This window comes from Corvus hawaiiensis, chromosome 6 (genome assembly GCF_020740725.1).
Source record: "Corvus hawaiiensis isolate bCorHaw1 chromosome 6, bCorHaw1.pri.cur, whole genome shotgun sequence".
Taxonomy (NCBI): domain Eukaryota; kingdom Metazoa; phylum Chordata; class Aves; order Passeriformes; family Corvidae; genus Corvus; species Corvus hawaiiensis.
In genome coordinates this window covers 5,561,936-5,583,096 of record NC_063218.1, presented here as the reverse complement: position 1 = coordinate 5,583,096, position 21,161 = coordinate 5,561,936, and the positions used below count along the sequence as shown (strand labels likewise).

The window sequence follows — 21,161 nt, the reverse complement described above, 5'->3', positions numbered from 1 at the left end:
TAGTTTTATTTGAGAATTGCAATCTTCCTGTGCTTTGCCCTGTGAATTTGTTTTCCTTTTGTAAGAGCAGAAGTTTCTAGTATTGAATTTGGACATAAGTTTTTCTGTCTCCCATTGTCTGGCACAGCCAGTGGGCAACCATGACTGTCAAATGTAGCCTTTCAGTCGTGCTGCAACTAAGTGATTAATAGCAGTTTGAGATAAAATATGTTCCTTAAAGAGAAATCCTGTGTGCTTTGCAAGCAGTGAGAGCTGTTCCTTAATGTAGGGGCAGGTTAAGAGGTGGGTCTCTGACTTCAGTTGTTTTTATGCTCCATAGTTTTTCCCATAAAGGAATTTCTTGCTAATATTTAGGTGTAATAATATTTTAAAATTTGCCTCTCCATTGTTCACATAAGCTTTCCCTGCATTAATTGATGTTACCTACTTTAGTAATTCATGGCTATGCGCTCACATGATGTCAGTGAAATTGCATTTAGTGTAACATTAATTTACAGGGCAGCCCCACAAGAAGCTGAGCATTCTGCCTCTTTGCCGTTTAAACATTTAAGTGTTTGCTTAAGCTTAAGTATGAATAGTCCTATTGTTTCAGTGTGACTGATGTGTGTGTTTAAGGCTTCCCTGAGTCAGACAGAGATTACTCAGCATCTCCTTGGAGGCAGCTCTTAGCCCAGTGGTGCACCAGGCCTCTCTAAATATGGGAGGTTTGGCCAAATTCTCTTCTACTGTAACTTTGATCCAGCTCCACCAAAACTGATGGAATTGTGCCAACATGCACCAGCAGAGACTTTGGCCTGCAGTGAGTTTCATGATAATTACACAGGGAAAAACACATTTGTGATCTGCCAGGCTGCCTTTGGGTATGGTACGGTCTACATTGCCTTCAGAACAGGGAGGTTTGGCTGGTTTTTACATCAGGACTATTCTTTGTTACATACAACATAGTCTTCCTTGAATATGGCTGGAAAATAAAAAAAATAAACCCAAATATTGCCATATTAAATATAATCCAACTTTCTTCCATTGATAGCAGCAAATTAACTGAGCTGATGCCATAAATTTATAGGCTTTTTTCCCTTATAAACAAAAGCTTCCTGTGAAAAAAATTAAATTACATGTTTTTTATAGGAAAATGCATCAGGATTCCATAGCCCAGTGTACAAAGACTTTGCAGGAACGTGGCAAAAAATATGCAGAAACTGCTCTTGCCCAGGAGTATTACAAAAAAAAGGAAGAAGTTGAAGAAATGCAAAAGAGAGTTTTGAAACTCTGTGCAAAATACAAATGGAAAGAAGATGCTTGCTTGGACATTCTGGGTACTGCTATTGTCAATGCTTTTACAATAAAGCCTTTTGGCAGTGCACTGCATATTAAAGGTGCCATATAGAAAATCTCCAATTTTCCACAGTTTCCTTTAAGCTAATGAAATACATTCTCTTTGTTACACCATTTTTAGAAAAAAAATCTGCAGCGAGTAAAAATTTAGATTATACATACTGATATTCCTTCCTCTAACCCATAAATGTAATGGGGAGAGGTTTATCATCGAACTTCTTGGGTTAAAAACGTTCTAAGATTCCTTTACATCTAGCCTCTCAAAATTTTAAATTTAATTTTCATCTCTTTTTTAGTTCTATTTTTAATGTTTACTGTTATACTGTGATTTTTGTTGTTGATACTAAGCCAAGATAAATGCTCCTGATCTATTAATTTGTCTTGTATTTGTTAAGAAAATTAATTTGTTAGTTAATGATCTGAAAGTAAATTTTATTTTTGCAGAGGCTGTTCCTTTTAAATCCGTAAATGATTGGGCTGTACACATGTATCCTTGATTTCTAGTGTTTATTCAGTTGGCAGGAAAGAAGTTTTATATTTACCTTTCACAACTTTCTATTAGAAAAGAAAGTAATTATTTATATATTTATATATCTTTGTTTAGAGTGGCAGTGTTCGCATTTCTCTGTGAGAAAACTGAAGGTCAAATTCAGCTATTCAGTTTAAATTTATGGGAGCATTTCAGGGAAAGAAAATAAAATTTCATTTAATAACATACCCATCAAAATGCTTCATTTAGGAGAAGCTTAATTGAAGTTAGAGTTGAAGATTTGCCAAGGAAATGTAGATTTATCAGAGCTCCCTGCACCTCTAGCATTTGTGTTATGGCATAGAGAGGTCAGGGATCTGATGGCATCCCTTGCTTGAAAAAATATATTGCTGTAAAATATATTCCATGACATGGAAGTGCCTCTATGAAGAAAAAAACACAGGAAACATTGCAGCTCGCTGAAGCTGCTGCTCAGGAAACCATTGAACTGCAAAAAGAAGCAGAAGAATTACAAATGAAAATTGACTACTTAAAAAAGGTAACTATCTCCATGTTATATACGTGATCATACATAGCACCATCACATTTTCTGAAATGTCAAAAACACAGTGTATTTTCAAGCACACAGACCAACAGGATGATTCCAGCCTTATAATTATGTTTCTATAGCATCACATATGTTTTCTTAGAGAAGAAGGGTCCGTGAATGTAAAGGTGCTTAAAGCTTGCTTTCTGTTGACCTCAGTTTGTGCCACGGTTTCTGCTAAGGCACCATGTCATGATGACTTTGTTGTCAGTTCAGGAGAATACACTTGAAAATAGATGAGGGCCACTCCTCAGTGACCCCCAGGGCTTGAGTGTGCAGCTTTCACAGGTCCTACTGGGCTTTTAAGGGTTTGTGTTTAACTAAATATGCTTTACAATAAGAATAATGGGAATTCCTTCTTTCCTCCTTATTTATTTTTTTTTCCCCAAAATACATGTGTGGGTATATAATCCCCAGCAGTAAAACTGGCTGATTTTAGACAGGAGATCAATACAGTTCTACTGACTAGGAGAAGCACTGATTCCTAAGGGAAAATCTTCAAAAAAATCAAAGGGATTTTGTCAGTACAGAATTTGCACCCACTCCTCTGTAAAAGGTCTCTTTTAAGCCTGAGTAGCCCAATCTTGTAAAGGTTTAGTAACTTTTTATAGCTTTGCATCCGGGTGCTTTTACCTGTCTGGACCAGATGATCAAGGACTCCATTTACTGCCTTGTGCTGATAGCAGCACGTTTTGCATGGGTGGGTTTTTCTGTTTATATTCTGTGATCCTGTTTGACACTCACAGTCACAGACTGAAGTTCCTAATGTGGGATGTGCTGTGTAAACATACGGGAAGAAGGGATGTGGTGAGTTTGTGTATAACTATGAACTCCAGGTTCTGGCATTTAGAGCCCATGCTCCAAAACGTCTGTGTTTATTCCAGTCATTACAGTTCCAACAAAAAAAATTACCTCTTTTTAACCTGGTTCTCCTTATTTCTTCAGAACCTCTTGGCTACAAAACTACTACTGAGCACTGATTCATCAGGTTGAGAAAACTTTTGCAGCACATAGCTAAAATATTTCAAGTTTTGTCAATTTTTATGCCATTTGTTCTTTATCTTTTAAGACATTCAAAGAGACTAAAGAAGATAAAAATAATTCTGAAAAGACTGAAGGAAAAAATCAGAAAAGTCTTGAGAAGCCAGAAGAGTTTAAAGAAAGGTACACTTCAAAATTATTTTTCCCCTTGCTTTTATCCAGAATACTATATCAGAATTTACACAAAGACTGCTACAAAACACAAATTGTTCTTAAATAAGGACTGGCAAGCTTCTCTAATCCTGGTCATGTGATTTAATGATGTAATTTTAAAAGTTTTATATTTCTGGGGGTTTAAGATGGTGACATACTTTGATTCTTGCAACCTCAATGTATCTGGAAACATGCTATAAAAAGATTTTGTAGAAGCATTTTCTCATCAGCTACTGCTGAGAGATCTGTGTGAGTAGTTTTGAATGCAACTACAGTGACTGTGCAGTCAGAGATAAAATAACATTTACTCTACTAAATATATATTTGGAAAAGGAGTCAGGGTTCCACAAGTCAGTTGTCTTCACCTCTGAACTACTTAAGAAATTTAACTCTTAATTTAGTTCTTAAAAACAAGCATGAGTGAAAGTTTCATAGACAGGATTAATGGCTTAGTAAATTAGTCAGTGATCATTTACAGCTGGGACTCACTTTAATTTGAGCTCAATTACAATGACTGAAAATCACCATGAGGACTATCTTGCACTTATCTGGAGTCCTTGTGAATGTTGAAACATCTCCTGCCGAGCTGATACTTCTAAACCAAAATCAATTTTAAAGCAAAAATATGTCCAAAAGACTTTGTTTAAGTGATTTTATATTATGGTGTGCTTGAAAAAGAATCTTTCTAGGGCTTTAAATGGGCATTTAATGGAATATATCTATAAAAAAGTGTCATTTTAATAATTCCTAAGATCCTTTCCACAGGGACATTTTAGGTCTTTAATATCTTCTTACAGACCTATGAATCATTCAGATGATAATTTCTTTGTGGTGTAGCCTTTACACCCATTTTACCTTCTCATGTAAGATTTTTGTAACTGGCAAGAACAGAAACATGGGGAAGCAAGAAATCCCCTTAGTTTTAAGACAAGGCAAAAAAAAAAAAAAAAAAGATGGGAAGCACTCTCTTTGGATTTTCAAAGAAACCCATGTGTGTTCAGTCTGCAGAACACAAAATACCAATCAAAGACCTGCTGTAAGAGGCAGAGATCCATGCTTTGGGTATGCAGGTGTAAGAATCCCTCGGTGAGGCTCTTTGTGGTAAGGAATCCATAGGGTGCACTTCCAGACCTGCCATTTGTATATTTCTTTTCCTGTCATGGAGTCTGCTTGTACCTTCACCTTATGTTCCACAACATAAAGGCTTGTATGGCATAAAATTGGTTTTTTACTATCTTTGTCTGACATTAGTGTATTAAAAAAAAGTCTTCACTAAGAAAGCATGGAAGTGACTGCTTAAGTAACTATGGGTGTTAAAAATGGGTGTATTATGAAGCTGTAGAAAAAAACAAAAAAAAAACCTCTGGAAAAAAGCACCTAAGTAGAAAACGTGTATTGAGAAAATGAGCTATAGGAAATAAAACCTTTGCAGATTCAAAGCAATTTACAAAACTACAACAGCAGGATGTGGGTACCAAAGGCAGGAGTTTCTTTCAAGCTGTCCTGCAACCACTACAAATTTACTACTGAGCAAAAAAAGATCTTTGTGAAGAGGAGATATCTTCATCTTCTGCCACAGAAGAAGAAATAAAAAGGAATTGTACCGTGAATCTCCATGAACTGATCCAGAGCAGCATGAAACCAGCAGCATCAAGGGAAAGAACTAAGGAGAGCAATGAAAGCACTGGGCAGAACAATGTACAAATTAATAGCCATGAAAAGCTTTAGAAGGCTTCAAGACAAGAAGCCAACTTGCAAGCCAATTAATAGGTGCTGATATGTATGTTCTGCTCTGGGCAGCCTGATGGCAGTGGACACTGTTCTTTTAAAAAGCCCCTGTTGTTTGAATCACTCAGTGCTGGCCAGTTAGTTTTTGGTTAGGAGTGTAAAACACAGATTCCTCTGCTCTTATCAGCTCTTGTAGCTGATTTATAGCTCACCAGTTACACTGACAAGTATCACAGTTTAATTTCCAAAGCAAGAGTTCTCATCAATCACCAAACAGGACTCAACTCTTTTGAAGCCCTGGTCTTGATTTCTCAATTAGACATTCTATTTATTACATAGAAAGGCTGGTATCTTGGACTGTGCTATGGCATAGATAGTGTTCATTCTCTCTGCTGTTGTAAAATGGTTGGGAGAGATTTAATTCCATGACTCTGTAATTCTTTCTTTATCTTTTTTCCAGTTCGGTCATGTATTAATTCCATCTCTTACTTTCCAATTGAGAGCTTTTTGCTAAAGCTTCACATAAAGGAGATTCCTTGGTGGATTATTGCAGTTCTTTCAGCATCTTTGCATCAGAAGTGATTGACTTCTACTGATCAAAGAAAAAACTTGATAACATAATTCTTAGAAAAGTAATTATAAAGTTGTTTCTGGACTTCTAATGTAAACATATATGAAAAGCCAACTCAAAAGAATGCTCCTGGATGAGAATACTGAAGGTGGTTTCAGTAGCTGTAAATACCACAGAAGCAGGTGTGATTCTTCATATGTATAATGAGATACACTTGATTCCTGTAGTGGAAATTAATATTAATCCTTGGGTTTCTTCATGCTACAAAGAAGAAAATGCTACTAAGGAAATGGCACTTTATTTTGGCTTAAGAATATCTCTTTTTTTCTTTACACTTTAAAAAACCCCTGCAGTATGGATCAAGATAAAGAGTTTTTATCTACTCAGTTTATCTACTAATAATGAAATAGAGAAAGAAGACAAATGATTATTCTTGTTGCTGCAATTTGGATTGTTTTGAGCTTCATGATGCAGTTTTATTTTTCTTCCAGTAGCATTAATTAATGTCAGAGAAGATGTGCATGGTTTATATTTCAATAGTGCTTTTGTGGAGGGAAGGGAGCAGGTGTACTGCATATGCATTGAGTTTAACTGCAGGCTCCTTTGGAAGGTTTTGTTACTTAAAGAATGAATATCTTAAGAACTTCTGAGTTTGGTTTGTAACTGCCTTTGAGGCATTCTTCTGTATAAATATGCATTGTAAGAGGATATTTTATTTAATGGAGAGCAAGTCTTTAGAAATATAGAGTTGTCTGCTAGGTTTTACAGAAGCACAAGGAAACTGACTCCAGGAACTTTTAAAAACAGAGTTTGACATCCTAAATTCTGAAAGAAACCCAAACCAACCAAAAAACCCCCCAACCACAACCTGCCCCCCCTATTTATGGCAGTCTAACTGATGACCTCAGCCACAGTAGCCTTGTTCAATTGATTTTTGAATGATGTTTGTGGGAAAATGAGCCATTTGGAACAAAGTGAAGCAGTTTAGCCAGAATTCTGTGCTTAGCTTAGTTTTGATTCCTCCTTGCTTTTGAGCTTCCTTTGTCTGAATTTAAAGATACACCAGCCACACACGTCTTGTTTTCTGTAGTATTCGTTCTTGACACATCTTATCTAGTCTTATCTAGACTTAAGGTAACTAAAAGATTTACTTTGGTTTTTAATTTCTTAGGTGGTATATGTTTTGTACAGTTTGTTCAGTCTCAGTCCAGCACAGCACCAGGTATAAATGTAACTACAAGACAAAATAGACTTTTCATCAGAGATACTTGGCTGACGTGCTTACATGGTTTTACGTGAGCACAGTTTTGTATGTATATGAATTTAATGTGTTAGGTCCTTATATTTTAGCTAGTGCTTCTCAGTGGTATTTTTTAATTAGTGTTGCTAATTTTACTCCACACTCTATTATAAAGTGTATCCTACGTTTTATCTTATCTTCGTTTTATGGAGAATTTCAAGAAGAACAAAAAGACTGACTCAGTTCTTCATTTGTTCTGAACAAAGCTTTGTTCAGTCAGCTACAAACCAGATGTTGTAGCTAGAAGCACAGAGGCACTAAGCAGGAATGCCAGAGAGAAAATAAAGTAGAACTCATTATTCTAAAAAGTAGTAAATTTTCCTGTACCAAATAGCCACTTTACTCTTCATTGTTCTGCTAACCTTTGTCTTTCTGCACTGTAAAGGGCTATTTACCCTACACAGATAATTACCCCACAAGTGAAAGCACTTGCTGCAGTTTTCTCTTTTGTGTATTCGTAGTGTGAGTATTCCAGACAATCTCAAAGAGAGAGAGAGAGAGAGAGAAAAAGTGGTTTTAAATGTGAAAATTTGATTTCAGAACTACAATAATGAGACACTTTGATTAAAGTGTAAAACTCCACAATACTAATACTTTTCTTTGACACTGACAAAATTTAAGTCATCAATGTTCTTATGATTGGCTTATTACTCCTTTATGGCTTCTTTTTCAGAGATATTCTCTCTCTGATATTATTTAAAGAAAACCTCATTTTTATCAACTACTGGTGCTGAAAGTGGTAGAACTTCCTTGACAACATCCAGTGCCCTTGAGAATTCCACTTATTTGAAGCAGTTATATTTTACAATTTCTTTTCTTTTGCAGTGAATTTTTTTTTTTTAATTTCAATTTGTTTAGGGTGTCTGAAGAGCGTGAACACCCATCTTTGCCAAAGGAGAAACATCAGCTGTATAAAACATTATGTGTCCCATGCATTCCTAAGAAATTTGTCCAGTCTGTAGAGAGTTTTAGGTTCTCAAAGCAACAAGCAGAAACAGGTGCAGTGTGTTTAATGACTTCTCAGTGAGCATATTCAGTGCAAAAGAATGGGTAATTGATGGTAACAAATCCAGTGAACTGCTCAACTACTTAGAGTTGAAGCCAAGCTTTCAATGGAAGTTGGGTGCTTAACTTTTTTTATGTTCTGGGAATCTTCTGTGTCTGATTTCTCCCTTATCTGTGCAATGAGTAAAGTAACAGATACACCTGATTCATGGTGTCAGAAACATCTGAAAATAATTTAATTTCAAATCTGAAATGTCTTTAGCACTGTTCACATTAGTAAATATTAAACAACTATTGTTTGTTTGATACTTTCATATTTTGTGATAAGTTTCTTTTTGCTCTCTATTAAAAGGAAAATTTGTAAGGGTTGTTCCCAAGTTCAGTTTAACAATGCCATGCTTTGGATACTTAATCCTACTGACAATATTACATAATATTTGTAAATTTAGGGAGAGAAGAAAAAGAGAAACCAGTGGAACTTTCACTGGCCACCAGCAGTTCCTCCAGCCTTGCAGAAAATCCATCACAGGTGTGTTGCTCTCCCACTGGTAAAAATATGAAGTTATAAAATCTGTTTTATGTGGTTGTTTAAATTTAAAACACTTCAAATATACCTCATGGTATTATGTCTTACATAAAACCTGTTAGCACTGTAAATTTCTAATCATGGTAATCTGCAATTGCTTGGTTATCACAGCAAAAATATTTCTTTGGTGCCTTTTCATTCCGAAAATATCTATGTTCTTACAAAGTGTATTCTAATGCCAAACTCGAGGTGGACCACCTTACCAACTCATTTTGTATAGTAATTTTTAGCATTTAAAATAACCTTTGCAGATTCTGCATGTAGCAAATATTTGGAACTTTAATGGAGGATCAGAATCTTCTACCACTGATAAATCATGAGCCATCTGCTCCATAATGAAATACTTCATAAAGGAGTAGGTGTACAGGACAGCCTACAGTTAACAGCTCCATTCTGAGGTTTAACCAGAAACAAATCTGGGCTGAGAGGAATAAAACCACGAACAACACTTCCTGGTGCACTGCAGGAGCCCACAATTCAGTTTTCTGTCTCTCACCCATAAGAACATGGTTACTATGACCCTTTCTTGAAATGGTGAATTGCAGCTTTATTCAGATACAATATTTTTTATTCAAATACAATAAACTAATCCAGAAGAAAGCTGGAGGTACAACTTGCAAAGTTGTGAAAACCACCAATAGTCTCATGGAGTCCAAGACCATTCATAGGATTGTTAAAGTATTAATGGAGTAATCAGAGGAGGTAAGGCCATAAGGGGTAGAAGAGTTTGTAACTGTGATGCTGTGCAGAAACTTGGGGAAGTTTCTATCTCTAAACATTCTTTCTGAGGGACATCTCACTGCATCTGTTTAAAATCAAAATTTAATGAGCAAAAAAAATTAGGTAAAAAAAGTTAGCATAATGAGTTGTGATTTTCTTAAGAATTTCAAGGGAACTGAAGAATGAAGTGAGTGAATCACTAAGTGTTTTAGAGCGAAGCCTGTGTGAGAAGACAAAGCCTTCATAACACAAGACAAGATGAAGGGCAGTGACAGGACTGAGTGGGACAAGACCAGAAGAAATTTCAAACAATTCTGATTTGTGACTGGCTTAGGGAGTTGGACATGATGAGGATGGTGGAAGGGCTGTTGCCAGGGTAATCTAGAGATGAGGCTGGGAATCTGGGACCTAGAATTGCACTTAGACAATTGTGGGAAGCAGTAAGTCAAGGTTAAGAGAACTTTAAGAAAGGGTGATGGCAACAAGGAAAAGAAGATGGAGTCTGAGGAAAAATAAAAAGATTGGAAGAAAGAAGGTTGCTATGTTTCAGAAATGGTGTGCTGTATGCTACAGGAGTTGAGTGGCAGACAGATTCTGCAGAACCAGCTTTTTTGTCCCCTACCCTGAATAGAATTCCGTTTGATACATTTTGTTAATTAAAAATAAACAAGAACTAGACACTCCCTGTAAAATAATGTGTTATTTGATGCTGAGGCATAGATTCCTCACCCTGCCCTTGAGGCACAAATACATGCTACATAGAAGAGTTATGGCTTCTACTCTGATGAAAATCTATGAGGTGGAAATATTTCCCAAGTTTTCTGCAGTTTTTCAATCCACACATGAGGCCTGTGCTGACTGAGACTGATGTGGATGCTCAGTTGGCCTTCAGAGGCAGAGCCAGGCCTGGCTTCAGCCCTTTCTGTGTTGACAAGATGAGCAATCAGGTTGCAGCAGTCTCAAACCTGCATGAAGTTTGTAAATGACATAGCATTATTTGTGTTACAGGAAAGTTAATTAATCACATCTGTTTATTAGTGCTGTGACTAAGACTTTATTAAAAAATTACAGAAGTGGTTTTGGGTATCATGCTGTCAAAATGTAGGTAAAGCAAAGATAAAGTTTTTACATTGTCTGATCCTTAATTTCCAGTTAAAAGAAAGGATTTCCACAGTCTAAGGAGAAATCAGAGTGATATTGTTGAAGTGACAATTTCATTCGCTGCCTCATTTGAATTTTTTTCTGTGTTTTAGGTGGTTGTTGACACTGCAGGGACTAATAACCCACAAATCACCCAAGTTCCATCAATAGTAAGCGTACAAAACCAAGTGAAATTCAGGTAAGTTTTCTTAAATAAAGTAGTTTTCATTCTTGAGGCTGGGGTTTATGGAAATAATTCACATTTAGACAAACATTAAATTTTGTCTTTTAGACTGTCAGATCTTCCAAAGCAGTTGACTTCCAATCAACAGTTTGAGAGTGAAAATGCAGTAATGGGTAAAGTACAACTGTAATTTTTTTATAAGGTTGGATCATATAATTATAAACCAGAAAATTCTAGGGACCAGATTTTCATTCTGACATTAAGAGGGCCACCATTTGCATTTCTTTTCCACCTTGATTGTTAGGCTCAAAATTTGAGTATAACAGACTGGCAGAGTCCTAATTTAAGTAGAGACTGAACTGCTCAGTAATGTAGGATTTAGTCTGCACTGACCATTGTGAATGAAAGGATCCATCCAGCATCTCTTGTAAGTTCACACTCAAGTCTCAAATTATTTGGGTAAAATGAAACCCAGTCTTAACATCTACCCAGAAGGCATGAGAAAATGTGAAGAAAAGGGATATAATAAACCCAGTAATTTAGGTATCTTGAAGAATCAGATTAAGATTATTAAAGATGAAAATTAACTGGAGAAAAACATGCAGAATGCTTACAGAAAAAAACAGGGTAGTTACAAATACACCTGTAATTTCTGAATCACAAGGAACTGAGCTTCAGTTTAAATATTTATTTTTCTAATTGTACTGCTAATTTAGATGCGTATAACAGATTATAGTCTAGATTTTTTAACAAAGAGAATACTGAAACTTAGGACCTTAACCCACAGTGCCTGAGATGTAGCACAGTCTGAAGCTTAAAGCAGAAACTCTAATAGCAGAAAGTCTGATAATGTTTCTTCTCATTTGTCATCCTGACTCTTGTCCAGTTCTTTAAACTACACTTCATCACTGTCACGTGGATGTACTTTTTATATTGTTGCCACCTGGTTTCTATTGATTTGTATTAGCAGTCTCAGAGGGCAATAGCTGGAGTAGACAAACACAGCACTCTCAGGAACAATGGGCAGGTTTGAAGAACACACCAAACCTCAAGAAGCAGCCTGAGTAATGCTTTAACAACAGTGAGTAAGTGGCAGAACAGTTGTTATGGACAGAGCCACAAAGTGGGTTGTTAAGAAAACCACAGTCAGAGCACTTCCTTCCCAATAGCAATGATAAGCTAGTGAACTTTTTTCAAGGATTCTTTCCCACAATGTAGTTTTTATGTATCTGTTTAAAATGCTGTTATAATACAGGCAGTGCTGTCTTTTTTGTGCAGCAAGCCAAGAGGCCGAACATGCTGATAAAGAAGCAGATGAGCACATGGACTGTTCGTATGTACCTCAAGTAAGAAAAGCGTTTCTTCTGTCATAAGTAAGAAGTTTATGTAGAATGGTCAAAGTATTTTGACATACTTGATTCAGTTGGCAAGAGGCGAGTCTCAGAAACTAGTAAAGTGACTCATTATAAGGCACACGACAATGAGGAGCCAATCAACGCCTTCCAACTGCTAATGAAGTGATCATTGCTGTTGATCACGTCGGTGTTTTGAGGGGTTTTGTGCTGCCCTAACAATAGGCTGTTTAGGATGACTCTCCTACACACATCATAGTTTTTGTATCAATTGGCGCATAACATTTTCATTAACGTGAGCTGATGAAAGGTTTTGAAAAAAGTCTGCGTTTAAAACTCATTTCTTGCACAGAACTATAATAAATAGGCTCAGTGCTGGCTCCACTGGGAACATATTTATCGTTAAAAGGACTAATGATATTTTGGGAAATTTTATATGTTATAAACATCATTGTTTGTTTCTTTTTAATAGGATGTGCACACAGGTTTTAAGCCAAATGAAGATAATCCTGACATAGCAGAAGAAAGCGCAGAACCTTTCTTAAGAGCACCTAAAACACCTGACTTAAAGGGGAAAAAACCACACTTCTCAAAAACACCTCCATTTGACTAGTATGATTTCAACTTTTATTTGGATTCCGAGCAAAAAGTTGTACTCACATTTATTGTATAAGCATTTCTGCTCTTTTTGAAAGACACTAGAGAAAGAATTTTCTAGAAAGCTCTTCTGAAAATATTCAGATTTTTTCCGGAGTTATGCTTGATATTTATTAAGTTTTCATCTTACAATATCATTTCCAGTTGAAGCTGTTTTGAAAGATCAGTACTTTGCTTAGAAATATATGAGACACATTGTCTTTTCCTGCAGTAATACTTGTTACTCTGATTTCTATCTTTAAACAGGCTTTTTGGTTTTTTTTTTGTAAAGAGGGCAGGGAGTTGGTAAAAACACCACTTCCCTTTACTTTAAAGAATTGTGTTATCTGTTCTGTGATGCAAAAAGCAATTATTGATGGAAGCTATTGGGATGTGAAAAAGTGAAAAAAGAGGAAAAAAAATAGAAGGAAAAAAGCCATCTACATCACTTAAAAAACAATTAATGTAGTTTCTACCTTTCTGTATTTACAGCATTCAAAATCTAGGTTGTGAAGAAGGAGCATCAAAATCTCCTGCTTTCTTTTCTCTCATGAACTTCTCCCAAAAGTCACCTGGCTTTAATTTATTTGATTCTTCTCTGTTTGGAGAACAAAATTCATCTGATGAGGTAAAAATGATTAATTGTGAATATTAAATTTCCACAAAGCAAAATATGTGAACAAAACACCATTGACACTGAATGAGATTTTTCAGACTGGTTATTTTGTAGCAATTTTTAAAAAAAGATCTTGGTTAGTTTTACATTTGATGTCCTTTGAAAATGTTTAATTCCTTTCTTGGCAATCCCCCTATGATGACTCCTAACCATAATCAAAGTATGAATCTCTCTTATATGGATCATGTCCAAATATACAGTGACTCAACTCACCAAAAGGCTTCTGGTTCAGTGTTACAGTGCAAAATTCAGGTTCTCTAGCAGAATTCACAACTCACATGCTTCTGCTGTGTGGTTTTGTCTTGATGAAGTGAAGAACAGTGAGAAAGGAAGAAAGGACAGTCTATTAGGGCTATTGAACAGCAAATATGGATTAGTTGTACTCCAAAGGGGGAGCTAGGTAGGCAACTAAATGGAATAGGGAATGGGATCCAGATCTTCTATTTTCTTGTCAGGTTCCCTAACTCCAGTGCTCTAGAGTAATTTTTCCTGTCCTGGGCTATTAGGTAGATCAATTGGGAATCCAGGATAGATGTGTGCACGAGACAGGGCTTAGGTATCACTTGGCAGTGTAGATCCAAGCCCCATTATGCAAATAAGGGATTTGAGCCCAGCTAGCTCCTGCTGCAGGGAGTGTGCTCAGTCTTATGATTTCTGGCTGGAAGCTGAAGCAGGGATGAGGGAAGGCATCATTTTGTTCTGAGTTTGGCAAGATACATGTGGTTGTTATCTCATAGCATGAGCTGCCTGTAGGAGAGAACACACTGGCGAGTGGTTTTGTGAATTGTTCCGGAACGGGGTGGGTTTTAAGTCACCCAGTGCTGTCAGAACCCACATTATTTTGTGCCTGCTCAGCAGCAGAAACCAAGAATTTACCAGGCTGTAGCAGATCTGGGATTCTTTAAAGTTTGATGGGAGTTTTGAAGGACTTCAGTATCTATTTCAAATCTAGTCTAAGAACTTGTTTTAAGAGCGACAAGTGGTTATCCTGCTACAATTTCTGGCAATGTGAGGCCCTACTCAGTAGGAAGTATTTGTGTTGCTGCTTGGAGATTTTATAAATGTCACAGATTTGAATAATTTTGAATCTTTTTGGTTTAAAAGAATAGCAGTAAGTCAGGTCAGCTTTTGGACTGTTATCAGTCTGTTTTTTTCCTGGAAGAATGGAGGAAGGGTGTTTGCAGCTGCATGCAAATATCATAAAACCCATCTGATCAAAGAACTTGCTTTGCAACTTTATGTACTGATAAATACCTTTAAATACAGATTTTGCAATGGCTGCTAACATTCACCGAGACAGTGTCTTTCTCACCAAAAGCAAAGGAACATATTACATATCAGCATTAGAGTTTGCTTTTTACCTTTCTCATTTGTTAAATTAAAAATTTGCTTGCATTTCAGACAGATGAAAATTTTTCTGTGGGAAACCTGAACTCTCTGTCCCCACACAAGGATATTGGTAAGTCTGAAGCTCAGATGTACTTGTGTATACAGCTCTCTTCTGCTTGTGTTTCTATGACTGGCAGGCTCATGATCCAGCTTAACAGGGCTCCTTTGGTTGTCTGAAAGGATGTTCAATTGTGACAATGTAGATCAGTGGTTTATTGTACTCATTTGTGTTTTAACTAAATCTTTAGCTTAAATCTTTCTTTGCGTGTTGGGTTCCAAATGTCTGATGTTTCATGGAAAAGAAGAGGTATGAGAAAGAAAGAAATAGGGATAGTGTGAGGTGTGTTTGAAGCAAAATGAGAGGACTTGCAAGGGAGAAGTACAAGCATTTCCATGATTGATCACATTTTTCTCTAAAGAAACACTTTTGCAAATTCTGTTTACAATACCTCTGTTGCAAAATGTATCATGCAGAAGTGTTTTATTACTCTAAACCATTCAAGTGCTCCACACTTCCTTCGATGTCAATTCTAATAACGACCCCCTGGAAATACCATCTCTGGGGCAGAAATAAACACACAGCTGTAGGTTGATGCTCAGTGGGATATTTGGCACAATATATTAATAAAGAAGCATATGCTGAATGCAGTATTCTCTCAGTAAGGTTTAGTCTAATAATAAATATTATATGTATTCCATATAGGAAGCTTCTTTGGGAAACCAGAAAATGAGGCTGCATTTGCCTTTCCCTTCTCCTCAGAATCGCCTTCTCATGCATTTGGAGATGGAAAAGATGACGTTAGTTTTTCATTTACATTTGGACAGGATCAGAGATCATCACAGTCTCCTTCTATGAAAGGTTTTCATTCTTCCTTACAAAATACAAAGCCATTTACATTCTTTTGAATACCTTTGACTTCATTTTAAATTCTTTTCCTACTTAGCCTTGACAAATGTTTTCAGTTTCTTGAGTTAAAGTACAAAGCATTTGATGTTCTCCTTCCATTTCTTGTAAGAATACATTATCGCAATTGCTGCAATGTGTGTTCATCAACCGCACGTTTTGAGATGCATCTTTTATTTTTCTTATTTATCTTTGAAATGTGTTTTTTCATAAAATGTTATGATAGGCTCATGCTAAATTGGCACTCACAAACAGAAATATAATTTTAGAGTAGTGTGTTAATTCAATGTCTGTGTGAGAAGTTTCAGCTTCTGATACAAACTAAATTACTTTTGTTAGTAAGAATAACTGTTGTAGCAGTAAAAGCTGAATTCAAATTAAAGACAATGTTCTTGAGTATTCTGTGTATAGCAGCTTATTTATAAAATATCTGAAATAAACATTTTTAAAATTTTATGCAAAGTTTTGTAGGTATTTCTTAATATCTGAAGTGGAACAATGTTGCAATTGTAATACTTAACATTTAAATTCCTTTCTTCCTACTCAAAATCCCAAAATCAAGTTTCTTCCACTTTATCTAATGTCTTTCAAAAAAGACAGAGACAGTTCCCACAGTCTAGCTGTGGTCAGTACAAGTACATCCCTCTGTTCTCCACAAAGGCCTTTCCTTCTGGAAAGAATGGCTGTTAGGACAATATCAGGGTTACTCAGCAAGGAACGCTGACTGTTCTGAGCCACCAGAGCACTGTGCCCTGGGAATCCCTCAGAACCATCTTCTCTTGAACCACAACTTTCACATTTATGGCCTTTGAAGAAAATACCAGATCACTTTGAAGTTATTTTTTCTGTTACATATGAAACATAGGTTACTAACTTTTGAAACTCCTCACAATTTGTAAGGGAATTGGGTTTCCCAGTCACTTACTATGAAGTAAACTCACTGCCTGACAGCAGGCAAGCAAAATAAAAGGAGGACCATATCATTCAGCAGACTTCACAGAAGAGATTGCAAATGCACAAACAAGTCAGAAGGGCACACAGACTGAGAGGAGCAAGTGACCAAAACGCATCCTACCTGTAGGGCCTGCACAGTCTGCCAAAAAAATGTCAACAAAGTCCAAAGGGGACTAGAGTCCCTTTCCCTCTGCTGTCCTGCTAAGCCCTTAATGACCAAAAGCTTGATTATCTATGCCACTGTTTCTTTTCTGCTAAACTCCTAAATGGACTATTTTTGTGCTTAGAGATTTGTGGAAGTTGGATATGTTTTTTTTTTAACTGGAAGTGAATCTGGAAGTTTTAGTGAAATCTTGCTGAGGTCCTTCTCACTAAGAAGTGAGACACAGCTTTTCTAATCTACTGCATACCTGCCAGTCTGAAAAACCTAAGGTAGAGGCAAGTTTGAATCTCTATCTTTTATTTGGGGCAGTGTTTTATGGTACACTGCTGATAGATATTCTGAGATCATTTAGAAAGCCGGAAAGTGTAAATTTGTTTGCTCAGTTATTCCATAACTCTTTCCTGATGAATTCTGTTATCCATGCCTCTTATGTTACAGTCTGGAAGTCAAGGCTGCAGGTTGAAGTGGGAGAAACCACAGCTGTAGGTCTTGCTGGATGTTTACTGACACAAATTGGATAGGCTGATTAATAAGAAAGCAGAGAAAGCTGCTTCAGAAGAGGCAGCCACTCAGCACTTGGGATACTTTTCTGCGGTCTAAGACCATGAACTGCTTATAAACACACACTGGGATTTTTGCATTGGTATCTGTCAAATTCCACCTAAAAATGATGCCTGGTTATGCCTATAAAATCAATAGCAGTCATGTTGCTGGATTGCTGACACTGGTACATATCTCACTGCCCAGCGTCATTTTGGTTTGCCCTTTACATATGCACTTGCTGCACCACCTCTATTCTGACAGCTGTGTAGACAGAGATTCTCTTGTCAGTGTAGCAAGGGCTGCTTGAGAGCAAAAACGAGGTACTGCAGGTATCACACACGTGGACTGCAACTGAACTGGAGCCCAGGAACCTCCGGAAGCAGTGGCAGCTGGGAGCTGTAATCCCTTAAAAGCAGTGCAGCTGTCAGCAAAGTGGCAATATGGTGACGCTGTGCACTTGTGCTGGGAGTCCTTGGAGGTGGGCGTGTCTTTTTGTTCTCTCCTTGGATTGAGCCGAGTAAAACAGAGTTCAGGCTCTCAACCAAGCCTGAAGGTACTAACAGCAAAAACCCTTCTTAAATAAGCAGGGCAGGGATTTGACCTTGAATCTTCTAGGAGTATCCTAGCCATTTAGAACCCTGATATCTTTACTGTTCCACTTAAGTTTTTAAGGAAGTTTTTGACAGGAAACAATTTCACTTGATATATTGCTGGTAAAAGCTAATGTACCACCCTGCACTAGGTTAAATAAACATTAATAATAAATATTTTGTGCCACCAACCTTGTAGGAAATAGAATGATATCTGAATAAATCAATTTTTGAATTTGTTGAGTAAAAAACTTTGAAGAAATTGACTAGTGAAATTTACACTCCTATCTGCTGCTGTAGGAAGACACTGATGCCTTGGTTTTCTTTCTTCCACAGAAATAACAGCTATATTGAAAAGTCGTTTTTCTAATCAGAAATAACACAGAGAGCATTTCTCCACATTTGTCTTGTTCTGCAAAGTGGTCTTCCAATTAAAAAAATGTTTTAATTTGTAAAGTAACATAACAACGTGACTGGAGCACCATCTACTATTTTACTGAAAATTTTACTGCTGCATAAGCATAAAGCATGTTTACAAGTAGTTGGGGATATCTGGCTGACAAATAAGCAACTGCTGTATAAGTTGGACACTAAAAAATTAATTTAGAAATGATGAGGTAAAGACTAATATTATTATATCCAGGGGCATATAATATAATATGGAATATAAAATTTATTTTCATGTACTGCTGTTTTATGCCTTCAGACACCACTTTTAATAGGAAATAAGACATTCAGTGAACTGTTCCCACTCAAAACTCAAGTTTCATGTTCAGAGAAATTTATGAATTTTCTGTAACTTCAGTCCAAGTATATTGATCTAAAGTACATATGCCCAGCATACCACCCTGCAGGACAAATTTTGTTATGCTGTTATGTATAATACTTAAGGTGATAAAACCAAAAGAGTTGTTCATATTTTATATCAGAAAAACTGTATGAATAGGGCAACTGAGAGTGTTCAAATTTTCTCTTTACCACGCTGAATTGTCAATGGCAATGTGTGAATACTTTGAGGAAAACAAAAAGTTTATGCCATGACATTGTAGGCTCATCTAATTGCTCACTGATTTTATGTGTAATATAACAAGAGCAACCAGAATTCTGAGTTGGAAAAACTGCAGTGGTACAAGTAGTACAAAACTGGAGTTACAGCCCACAGAGCAGATCAGAGAACATTGTATGTAAGTAGTGGCTTTATTTCTAGCTGCCTCTTAAATTACAGCACTGAACCCTATGGAAATTCTGTACATTATTTCATCCCCAGTCTAGGCTCTACGCAAAGAAAAAAACAATCTTTAAAATTTTTCATTTCAAGACCATGAATATAATTAAAACTTCATGTTGGGAGTAACAGGGCATCTCTGCATGTATGTGGGTAAATGCAGGCATTGGGGACAGGGGCAGGTGAATCACTGCATCCTAAGAAAACAATCTTACACTATAGCATTAATACGTTTAAGCATTTCAAGGAAATAAGCTTTAAGTGCTACATATTGTAACAGATTGGAATGTGTAGACTTACAGTATTAGATGGTTGTAATCCCCCCAGTACAAGGCTGATTGTGGGGATAGCAAGAGTTGGCTAATCCTTTTTGGCCAATGGCATAAAACAAGGATTAGTTTTTCATTTACTGCAACTGAGTGGGTCATTAGGATCCAAAGACACTAATGAGCCTGAACAGGCAATTGGATTCTGATTTCAAAGTTATGGGCTAGTTTGAAAGGAGATTGATTGTCTCTTTTAATGATTTAAAACATGATGTTCTGGTGACCTTTTGCCTGAGAAAAATGAATGAAGGCTATAACTGTGGAACACAAACCTGGAATGCTGACTTTTTTCTCCTGAAGCTTGAATTGTTGCCGGACTCGTTGCCTTAGAGGCTGAATGGCTCATTTAGAAATATCTCGGTTGCCTTGCTTTTATGTTCTGTTCTTGATGTCTCCAGAGTTGACACAAGTCACATGCAATCAAGTCTGTACTCCTGGTGGACAGGCACTATCCTAATATTCTCTGACTCACACCCAGGTTGTTTGCAGCTCAGCAGTTCTGCTTCCAGACACATCATTTTGTGTTCTGATGCTAACATCTTGCTGAGAAATTGCCTCTTGGCACGTTGTTTCTTGGATCCTGTACCTTGCTTAATTTGATGTGAAGATGATGCTCTTTTTAGCTCTTGCAACACCTTACCTTTGGAAAGGTAAATATTTCCACCACCTTGCTACATCCCAGATTTTTTTCTTTTCAGGATTCACTTGAATTCAGCAATAAGAGGCAGCTTCTATTTAGTTTCATTCAAATTAAGCAAGGGTATGAAAGAAATACCAAAAGATGGACATTTCCATGTTAATAGAATGTTTAGATATATGCAAAAGGAAAATACTTTGACTGTTATGACTCCATAGGAGAAATAGTGTCAAAAGTTTTAATAACACGACCTTAATTTTCTGTATCATACCACAGTCCACAAAGCATCCACAAAATTATTTCATACAGCACAGGAGTTGCTCCATAATCCTTTGAAGCTTGGGTTGGTGAAGGGAAAGAAGTAGAGGATTAAGTTACAAAAAGTTCTTGCTAGTGGGCAACCAGCTGTTCTGACTGGTGGGAGGCTTGGAAGCTTACAGTCCATACTGAAGCTCAGTTTTGAGCTTGCAGCTCTTATCTGCTCCCTTCTGCCACATCAGGACTGCCTTGAGCTAAGTGTGGTGTCTGGCTGCTCTTTTCTTTTTCTTGAGGCACGCGTGGCAAGTTTTAACTGTTTCCACAAAATTCATGATGCTGTGATCAGTGATGTTGCTCACTGCCACAGCTGAAAAGGGCTCCTGTCCAGAAGTTACGGGTAAAAAGTGATTAAAAATGTTTCTTAAAAATCACACCACCTCTGGAATGCTGTTTCCATTGCATTCCAGGAAGATGCCAAGCCTCTGAAGCACTCTAGCCATTACCCAAGCTGTACAGTACAATTTCAAATCGTGCCACATGAGCTTAAAAAGTGTCACTAGGCACAATAAATTCTTCAGGGTGCTTTTTTTCCTTGGGAATGAACATCACCACTCATGTATCTCACTGCCACGTGCATTGAAGGAGTTACCATAGGTAGATGCCTATTTA

The 21,161-nt window shown here is 36.9% G+C and overlaps 1 protein-coding gene across 1 annotated transcript in view; it reads left to right on the top strand.

The window, feature by feature from the left end:
• Nucleotides 1–16,200, top strand: part of C6H14orf39 (chromosome 6 C14orf39 homolog) — a 28,926-nt gene extending 12,726 nt beyond the window's left edge. Inside the window, exons 6-18 of the mRNA XM_048307656.1 lie at nucleotides 1,129–1,316; nucleotides 1,780–1,822; nucleotides 2,243–2,363; nucleotides 3,481–3,575; nucleotides 8,063–8,202; nucleotides 8,659–8,738; nucleotides 10,769–10,854; nucleotides 10,948–11,012; nucleotides 12,118–12,185; nucleotides 12,664–12,803; nucleotides 13,320–13,455; nucleotides 14,905–14,962; nucleotides 15,596–16,200. Of these exons, the coding sequence (XP_048163613.1) occupies nucleotides 1,129–1,316; nucleotides 1,780–1,822; nucleotides 2,243–2,363; nucleotides 3,481–3,575; nucleotides 8,063–8,202; nucleotides 8,659–8,738; nucleotides 10,769–10,854; nucleotides 10,948–11,012; nucleotides 12,118–12,185; nucleotides 12,664–12,803; nucleotides 13,320–13,455; nucleotides 14,905–14,962; nucleotides 15,596–15,798 (1,423 nt within the window). The 3' untranslated portion in view covers nucleotides 15,799–16,200. The remainder of the gene's footprint in view (nucleotides 1–1,128; nucleotides 1,317–1,779; nucleotides 1,823–2,242; nucleotides 2,364–3,480; nucleotides 3,576–8,062; nucleotides 8,203–8,658; nucleotides 8,739–10,768; nucleotides 10,855–10,947; nucleotides 11,013–12,117; nucleotides 12,186–12,663; nucleotides 12,804–13,319; nucleotides 13,456–14,904; nucleotides 14,963–15,595) is intronic.
• Nucleotides 16,201–21,161: the final 4,961 nt, after the last annotated feature.